This window comes from Ylistrum balloti, unplaced genomic scaffold (assembly GCF_031769215.1).
Source record: "Ylistrum balloti isolate Yb309-2 unplaced genomic scaffold, AGI_CSIRO_Ybal_v1 Utg370988, whole genome shotgun sequence".
NCBI lineage: Eukaryota > Metazoa > Mollusca > Bivalvia > Pectinida > Pectinidae > Ylistrum > Ylistrum balloti.
Window position 1 is genome coordinate 409,013 of NW_026782553.1, and position 9,220 is coordinate 418,232.

Here is a 9,220-nt window from a genome sequence, read left to right on the forward strand (position 1 = left end):
GTAAATCATGAAAATGATAAATATAAAAGTGCATCGTGGTCCACCTCTGCTGTCAGAAGCTGCAATGCATGTAGACACAGCAACATCAAGTCTCCGTTCAAATATATGTACCATGCATGCAATATGGCAAAACTACATACTTTAAAGAGAGAAAGAAGAATTGATATACCATGTAATATGAAATATATATCAAAATCACTTCTTTTATGAAAATAATAAGAAATAAGATAAGAAAATAAGATACACAAGAAACAGGGAAAATAGACAGAAGACAGAAAAGCGGAAAGAGGAAGCAATATTTTATCGAAAAAAAGGATTGTCGCAACTGTCTATGTTGCTATCAGATTCGGCGGTTTGACTTGTGCTACTTAAATTAATTATGCACGTACATGCACACCTCCCAGTCGCTGCACGAATAACACAATCCAATCAGTTCTGTCATTTTCCTGATGACCTTTTACTAAACCACAAGTACAAAAAGATGAACTATTAGTACTTTACATAATATCTACAATGCAAGAGCCGGGTTTATTCACGCATTGCTTCTAAACCACAATGATCTGTTATGGCAAAGCTAACGCGCATCCTCGATACTCCAGAGGCTACGATCACTCTCGCTCAGAAAGAGATCGTAACTGCTAGGGTAGCAAAAATTTTCACTGAAAATGTTCATTCATGATCAAGCATTTTTTATATCATGACGATCTAGCGCGGCAACTAATAGCAGCGTCAACGTCACTCAGCATTGTGACGTCATAATATGATAAACAAATCTTCGGTCATAAGTTTGTTTTGTATTTTGACGTGATAGCGACGTTCAATCTGAAGACAAAGTTGAACGTCTTAATGACATTGGTGAGTATGATCTATTAGTTGGATTTAATTGCAATACCCAGAACTAAACGCTTCACATTGTCAATGCCTACAGGTACGTACGTAGCGAAAAAAAAATTAATGTAACCTCGTTTACGTATGTGATATAGCCAATTCAATTCTTTTGTCATTTTTTACACCCAATTTCCCTATTGAATATATGAAGCAACCTTATATTGAAAAGTTATACATGATATAACCAAAATCTATATGCGATTGTCACATTTTAAGCACAATAAACATTTTCGACACGAATGGTAATTTCAAAACCATGTACAACTAAGTATACGCTGTAACGTGCGTCATTGCTGCCGGATATCCCGAAAAGAGTGATGCAGCAGAATACCGCTCTTGCCTTCTTCTTCTTCTTCTTCTTCTTCTTTTTAAGTAATTCGTAAGTGTTCGCCTTCTTTCCCTTTTGCATTTTAGAGATGTCCTCTCTTCACTAGACAAGGAGGACGACCACTAGACGGATGGTGGAGACAGACAGGACCAGAATGATGAACCGATTTTGGACATTCTTGTTTTTTCTTTTAATTTGCTCAATTCTTATAAGGTTTCCCCTACCATTATCCTTACTACACTTTTGTGGACGGGTTTTCTACCACGGGTTAAAACAAGAGGTATGTGCTCTGCTTTGTAACATTTTTCCTGCATTTCAACGCTTATGTTGATAATTACGTGTATATAGGATATAGTAACAGTGTTTTCCACGTGGTGACATGATGTAGTAACATTGTTTCCATATGTTGACATGATGTAGTAACAGTTTTACCCGTGTTGACATGATGTAGTAACAGTGTTTTCCATCTGTTGATATGATGTAGTAACAGTGTTTCTCCGTGTTGACTTACTGAAGTAACAATGGTTCCATGTGTTGATATGATGTAGTAACAGTGTTTCTCCGTGTTGACATACTGAAGTAACAATGGTTCCATGTGTTGATATGATGTAGTAACAGTGTTTCTCCGTGTTGACATACTGAAGTAACAATGGTTCCATGTGTTGATATGATGTAGTAACAGTGTGTTACTGTGTTGACATATTGAAGTAACATTATTTCCACCTGTTGACATGATGTAGTAACAATGTTTTCCCATGCTGATATAATGTAGTATCAATGATTCAACGTGTTGACATGATGTAGTAACAGTATTTTCCACCTGTTGACATTATGTATTAACAGTATTTTTCCGTGTTGACATACTGAAGTAACAATGGTTCCATGTGTTGTCATGATGTTGTATCAGTACTTTTCCGCGTTGACATGATGTAGTAACAGTGTTTTCCACCTGTTGATATGATGTAGTAACAATGTTTTCCACCTGTTGATATGATGTAGTAACAGTGTTTTCCACCTGTTGATATGATGTAGTAACAGTGTTTCTCCTTGTTGACATACTGAAGTAACAATGGCTCCATGTGTTGTCATGATGCAGTACATTAACCAAGGCTTCCTCGTGATGATATGGGATTGTGACAACACTGTCTTGAGTCAAATAGATTTAACAATATTAAAAGTGCTGTAAATTTGTGTTACTTTTAAGTAATCCTTTGAAAATAACAAAATGTTTCATGCGTGGTGCGTCCATATACATAGACACGATCAGACAATAGTAGCAATGTTTCTGGTGTTGTTTCGACTATTTCGACAATGAAATGTGTCGTGTGAGGTGTTTCGTTAGATATATAGAGTTTGGCATAAGAACAATGTTTCACATGCTAAGACCGTGTTTCGTTTATATAAACAGTCTAATAGAGCTACTAATTGCGGAATGCGCGAAAATGTTTTAAACATTTAAAATTTTGAAACATCATTTTGTCTACAGTGTTGTCCATTTCAGGCGGATTTACTGAGTCGTGGATGGGCGATACTACTGATAGAATTCATCATATACGGAGGCTCCAAGGTGATGAATAAATGTAGGTAAACTATTTTCCACACATGTAGTGTACACGTGTACAACATCTATTGATTGTTCAGACATCTAACTCAAACACCTCCAAATAAATATTTGACAAAATACACAGAAATAGATACGATTAAAAACGGAAAAGTCAACATAAATCTCACGGAAACGTAAAAAGATGTGAGATTTTTAGATAATTTGTGAAAGTTCGTGAAAGTGACTTTTTGTTAGACTGATACAGGCTTCTCATTGGTGGTATTCCCAATTTATATCGTTTTCATTGGTGACATCACCAAGCAATTGATTCCGTGAACTTATGACCTCACAGTGGAAACATTAGAAACACTCAGCAAACTTAATCAGTCTTGTTTCACTTGGTTATGTTATACATGTGTAGTAAAAAATCTATTGGGTGTTATAACACTGATCACAGGAAACAATGTAGTTATGTAATAACTACAGGGCAACTTATCGTCTCCCGTTAAGTCATATTGTCATAGGAATTAAATATTTATGGTATTTAAAGGGGAGTTTTATTGTTTTTTTTTAAAGAAAAACAAATGGATAAAAGGCCGATACAGACATAAGATAAAGCGGTATGCAAAAACAAACATTAGCGCGTTCTTTGACGTCAAACAGTTTGATGTTACGCTTGACAACAATACGATTCCATTTTGAATAGGGTGTTGTATTCTACGATTTTGATCTGCTCTGCCAAAAATAGCGTGCAAAATCTGTTTTATATTCCAATTCAAAGAAAACCAGAAATATTAAAGGAAATTATTCGATTGAAATAAACTTACATGTATTCAACCTACGCGTCATTTGCGTCCAAAGTAAAATTTCAATACATTGACAAGAGAGCAAAAACAATAGGATGTTTCCCTAGCTAGAGGATAAGACGGAGAATCTACCCTCGGAAGAGATTCACGACTGTCTCATCCGAGACTTTGACTGTGGGGAATCTCCTCCGAGGATAAAGTAGAGATTTATCTGTCCTAACATCAAACTATGGAATTATCATTTTTTACCCCTTATCTCAAACATGCTAGAAACATGACGGGACAAATATAGGCTGACAAATATGGAAGGAAACAACATGAGGCAAATAATGACTTTTGTTGTCATTTTGACCAAAAATTAAAATTTACCTTATACACTGTACAAAAAACAAGCGTGATGATAATTCATTTTCATGAAACTGATTTGAATAATTAAAGATGATCAGATACTGCCTTACAATAACATTAACATTAACCTTATCCTAAACTATCAGTATCGATCAGTCACATCTAAAATTTACAATTACCGGTTGAGCACATGTTTTAAATATGTTCTGTGCGTGCAGGCTGTCTTACACCGATTGAGAATGAGAAATATCACCGGAAGTGTGGATAATTCTGATCGATGGGGTAGAAAATTATATCTTCACTAGGGGAGTTATATGATACTTCTGCATTAAGTTGATAATTTCTATATTTTACTGACAGTGAAATGTAATAAAGGAATTCATTGCATCTTTCAAACCTGGAAAACCAGTAACACTGTAGCTGTTAAGTCCTACTAGTGTATATGTACAACCGTCCAATCTGTTTATGAAATGAATAACAGGCTCTAGTTTCATGAAAACTCTGAAGTACGTTCTCAGTTTTAAGTTTGAGAACAACCAATCAAAAACGACGTTATAAAGCATAACGTCATGCTTCACTGGTGGTTATCTAACTTAAGAATAGGATAATGCTTTAGAATATTTATGTTTACGATTTCACAAAATCCACTTATCATTTCCCTTCCTTTCGTTTAAGTCTTTGCACGAGGTCTTGTGGTTGAGATATTGCCACGTGCTAAACAGAACGCGGTCTCGCAGACGAGTGGACAGTGGCTGAAGAAGATGCGGCGTCAGGACCGGATACAGACTGAAGTGTCTCGTGCTGCCAGGGAGGAATTACGAAGGACGAAACAACACCGTCTCACACTCATCAAAAAATACAGACTAAAATGTAAGTATTATCAGAAGAGAACGAAACAACATCAAATTGCTATAAAAATACAGACTAACATAAAGGTATTTTCGGTAAGGATGAGTCCACATCGTCTCACAGCCATAGAAAGTACAGACTAAGGTGTAAGTATTATCAGAGAGACCGAGACAACATCGTCTCACAGCCCTAGAAAGTACAGACTAAGGTGTAAGTATTATCAGAGAGACCGAGACAACATCGTCTCACAGCCCTAGAAAGTACAGACTAAGGTGTAAGTATTATCAGAGAGACCGAGACAACATCGTCTCACAGCCATAGAAAGTACAGACTAAGGTGTAAGTATTATCAGAGAGACCGAGACGATGTCGTCTCACAGCCATACAAAGTACAGACTAAGGTGTAAGTATTATCAGAGAGACCGAGACGATGTCGTCTCACAGCCATACAAAGTACAGACTAAGGTGTAAGTATTATCAGAGAGACCGAGACGATGTCGTCTCACAGCCATACAAAGTACAGACTAAGGTGTAAGTATTATCAGAGAGACCGTTTCTACCATACGAAAGTATGGCCTGAACATATCGTTCAGTGTGAGCAACGCCGACAGCATTCTCATATATGTACGGACTTAGAAAAATTAAGAGTTCACATCACAACATGTGAGAGTATACGCTTGTTTTGTGTCATTCTCTAGCAACCCATATCAAGAATGACGCAGAGTCCAAGACCAAACTGATGGCGAGTGTCAACAAAAAAGTTGTGTCCCTGGCCCTGACAGTTGATGGACTGATGAACCGTATCCACGAAAAACGTTTCATCTTGGACAGGCAGCGCGAGGACAATAAGCGCGTGCTACAACGCTACGAACAGTTGTATAACGACATCCAGAATAGATATATATACGAGTGATTAGCGTTTTATTTTTATGGGGTATGGGTTTGGAGGTTAAGAGGAAGTCGTACATAACGCTGTGGAATAACGACATTTCTAAGCACCATTTACTAGTGAACAATATTTGATATTAAGTTTTGATATACGTTTATCTCTACAATGTCTGATTTATGTATTTTACACGTGGATTATTTTTGGAGATTTTTTTTCTTTTTTTTTTTTCCTTCAAATTGATTATCAACATGAAAGGACACGAATTGAAATAAATTTCAAATATATATTTATTATACAAAAAATAAACCTTTTCACATATGGTAACGTAAAGGAATGTGATGTTCTCTTTATACAACAATAAAATGATTATATTTTTACATAACTTTGTTGTTTTATTACTGGCTGTAATTTACTTAGCTCGTTCCTTATCAGCACATAGATAATTCTGTTTCTAGATATTGATGATTCAATAAAAACACAAGACAGTAAGTATAATTAGATTGGGATTGTTACATAGGTATTATAAGTATATTAATGGACGTTACATGTAAAACGAGCAATTTATATATCAAGACGCGGCAATACCATAACTAATCTTGAAATCGATGAAAATTTCGGTAAAACAGCTCGTAGTCAAAAACCTCCACACATAAATAAAATTCCAGATATTACGTAACCGAGGCCCTCTTGAGAGGAGTGGTCAAGGCGTCTTTATCACTAGCCCTTCAACGTCATGTAACGTTGTAACTGATAATAACAAATTCGTAATTGTAATTGTCCGATATATGACATTATAGAACTTTTAAAAAAATTAAATGAAATATATCGGTATCGTTCAGTAACAATCTGGTCGACGACAAGCACTGGTGAGATCTCACAACACCTTTATCTGCACGTAAAGATACAAACGCAACTCACTCAGTTAAGATATAACAAGATGAGAATTTTAGTGTTTTACTGTACGATGTATACGCTACATAATAAAAAAACATGTTTGGATAGAATGAATATTCATCCTCCGAAAATTGTAGATCCTCTTGTTCATTGTTTTATCAGCTGACTTCACTCTTTCGTCACTTTTACTATTTACCTATTAAGTCCGGAATTCGCTGGAAAAGATAAAGAAATTATATAAAAGATGACACTCAGCTACACATAGAAAACTTGTAGCAGCTATGTATAATCATGAATTCATGAAATCATGAAAGAATTTCGTAACATAAGCCAAGTGATAATTGACGTGTGAACAAATATTCTGTTAACTTGAACAAAACACTCGTTTTGCACAGCAGAATATACAAAGGAAAGTACATAAATATATGCTAGTCAGCAACATATGGATTAATCTCCTTATATCACAGACTATTTGCATAACGAAACGAACTCATAGAAAGAGTAAACACAACAACAAAAAAAGTCCTATATTTTGCGATATAGGAAATTGGGTGTAAAAAATCCACACTAGAACAAACTTCCATCCTTGGTAGTTTAGGGTTTTATGGACAGTATTCACCATCCACACTTATTTACTTATCAAAGCGGGGGGAGGGGAGGGGCGTTAGGGGATGTTGTGTTGTACTAGGTCTTGCTTTTGATACATGACGTCTTTCGTGGATATAGTGACATTGAGATCATACCTTTTGAATACCGTATTCAAAAGGTATGATCAACTGTAAAAAGTCAATATTGTAGATTTGAGAAGCATGAGTTTACTGCCCATCAGCTGTACAGAAATGATTAATATACAATAGGGCAAATTGGAAACACGCTTTCCATACAGCTTCGAGGACAGCTGTTCCTGTTGAGTTTCTTCGCAGGAAAAGATCGACGTATATGTCTGTCATGCTATTGACTGTGATTCTGGTAGGTATAACAAGAGATTTAATGACCAAGTTCATAACTACAAGACGACATCAATGTGAACAACGTCGACTCCTGATGATGATCACGATTAATTCAATCTTGTATGGAAACAAAAACAGGTCAGCCAGTTATTTTGTTTCCACAGGTATCATATGTCAGTAGACGATGTTGTTATCCAGAAATATCAACAAGTCTTAATTCACACTCATATTCGATGAAGTTAGTTCAAAATAAGAACAAAGTACAGATTGATAAGGAATCTCATGAAAAAACGTAGAAGATCTGTTCCGGAAGTGTCATCTGTATCATCGACAACACCTGTAGTGTAAATCTTGGTCCATTCAAAGAAGTTGTTATATTACCTTCCCAAAAGAGAACGATGGAACCGCTAGGTAAATTAACAAGGATCAAACACGTCCAACTACATCAGGTAATATAATGTTCTCCAATAAATCACTGTGGCAACCGTAAAACTTCATCACAATCTTCATCAGCCTGCACCTCTGTCAAAAGTGTTGTGAGTTTGTACTGTTGGAAGTAAGGTTATTGCTACCCAGAAATTAACATTAACAATATGGAAACTAGCATCAGCATTACAGTGTAGTGGAAAGCTGATAGGGAAAATCTACATGCATGTAAGCGGTCGATCATGGTAGTAGTCTGTTGTGTCAATGACTCCCATTTTCTGAGTGTATACGATGTTTCTGTTATTTAGAGACAGGAAGTCATCAATATATCTTAAAGTATACTTGAAGGACTTCGCAATGTCTTTGTGGTGACCTGTTTTGGTAAGCTCTATTTTATACATTCAACCTCATACAGAAATAAAGGGGGTTGGTTGCACAGTTTGGTCCCATAGGTACAAGTATATATACCAATAGTTTAGTGGAAGGTCTTGCTCTCGAACACTCCGGATATATTGTCAAACCCGAAATTCGAATTATTTTATGACTTCGTCCCTCTTATATTTCTTCTTCGCTCTGGATGTATTTTGCAATCAGCTTCAAAATATTACCAATTTGTTGTTTTAAACATGAATAAATCTCGACGGGATAGTTTTATAAGCTGCATTGAATTTTAGGTGAAACTGTGTACCTTGTATGCAAATACCAACACAAACGACTTTATAGAACCGATATAACAAATACACAAAAGGAAGGATGGAAGTGGAGAATGTCCTATGCTCGGTTATAACCTAAACAAGGACGTTAAGCTCCCACCTAAAAAAGGATGGAAGGAGTGTCTCTGCTCCGAAAGGAGGCCTTCAAGCTTTACTATGTCCTTATACAAGGTGGTTAAAGTTTAAAGCCCTAGACGCGACTAAGGCAAAATCCAAAGTGATTGAAAGACACTGGACGATTCTCCCTTGTGCCAAACTTCCAGTGTCAATTCTATTAACAAAAATAATAAGTTTAACAGACAAACAGGGTTCAATTGTCTTTGTTTTGAAAGAAACATTGACATTTCAAATTGTACAATTAATAGGTCTAGAATCAATAACGTAACGCTAGCATAGTGGTAGGATCTCAGCTCTCAGCTAACTTGTGAAGTATAGAATTCAATGTAAACGAGGAAGATCTGTGACAGTATCATTTATAGGCAATCTGAATGATGATTAGCCAGTAACAAGCAAGCCTTCATTTCTTTTGTATCAAGGAAGAGTAATAATGTCTGCAGACAAGGACACAGTTGCTGGATGTCTTATCT

At 36.1% G+C, this 9,220-nt stretch overlaps 1 protein-coding gene across 1 annotated transcript; it reads left to right on the forward strand.

The window, feature by feature from the left end:
- The first annotated feature begins 565 nt into the window (after positions 1-565).
- Positions 566-5,674, forward strand: LOC132559873 (uncharacterized). Its single transcript, XM_060224503.1, has 4 exons — positions 566-631; positions 2,718-2,796; positions 4,589-4,783; positions 5,460-5,674. Exons 1-4 carry the CDS (start codon positions 566-568, stop codon positions 5,672-5,674), a joined length of 555 nt encoding a protein of 184 aa, XP_060080486.1.
- Positions 5,675-9,220: the final 3,546 nt, after the last annotated feature.

What these genes read in the sequence shown, in the direction of transcription:
- LOC132559873 (XM_060224503.1), top strand. Translation starts at nt 566, where the DNA reads ATGGCAAAGCTAACGCGCATCCTCGATACTCCAGAGGCTACGATCACT. An exon ending in CTCTCGCTCAGAAAGAGATC is followed by an intron (nt 632 to 2,717) that starts GTAACTGCTAGG and finishes TGTCCATTTCAG; the next exon opens with GCGGATTTACTGAGTCGTGG. An exon ending in CAAAAAATACAGACTAAAAT is followed by an intron (nt 4,784 to 5,459) that starts GTAAGTATTATC and finishes GTCATTCTCTAG; the next exon opens with CAACCCATATCAAGAATGAC.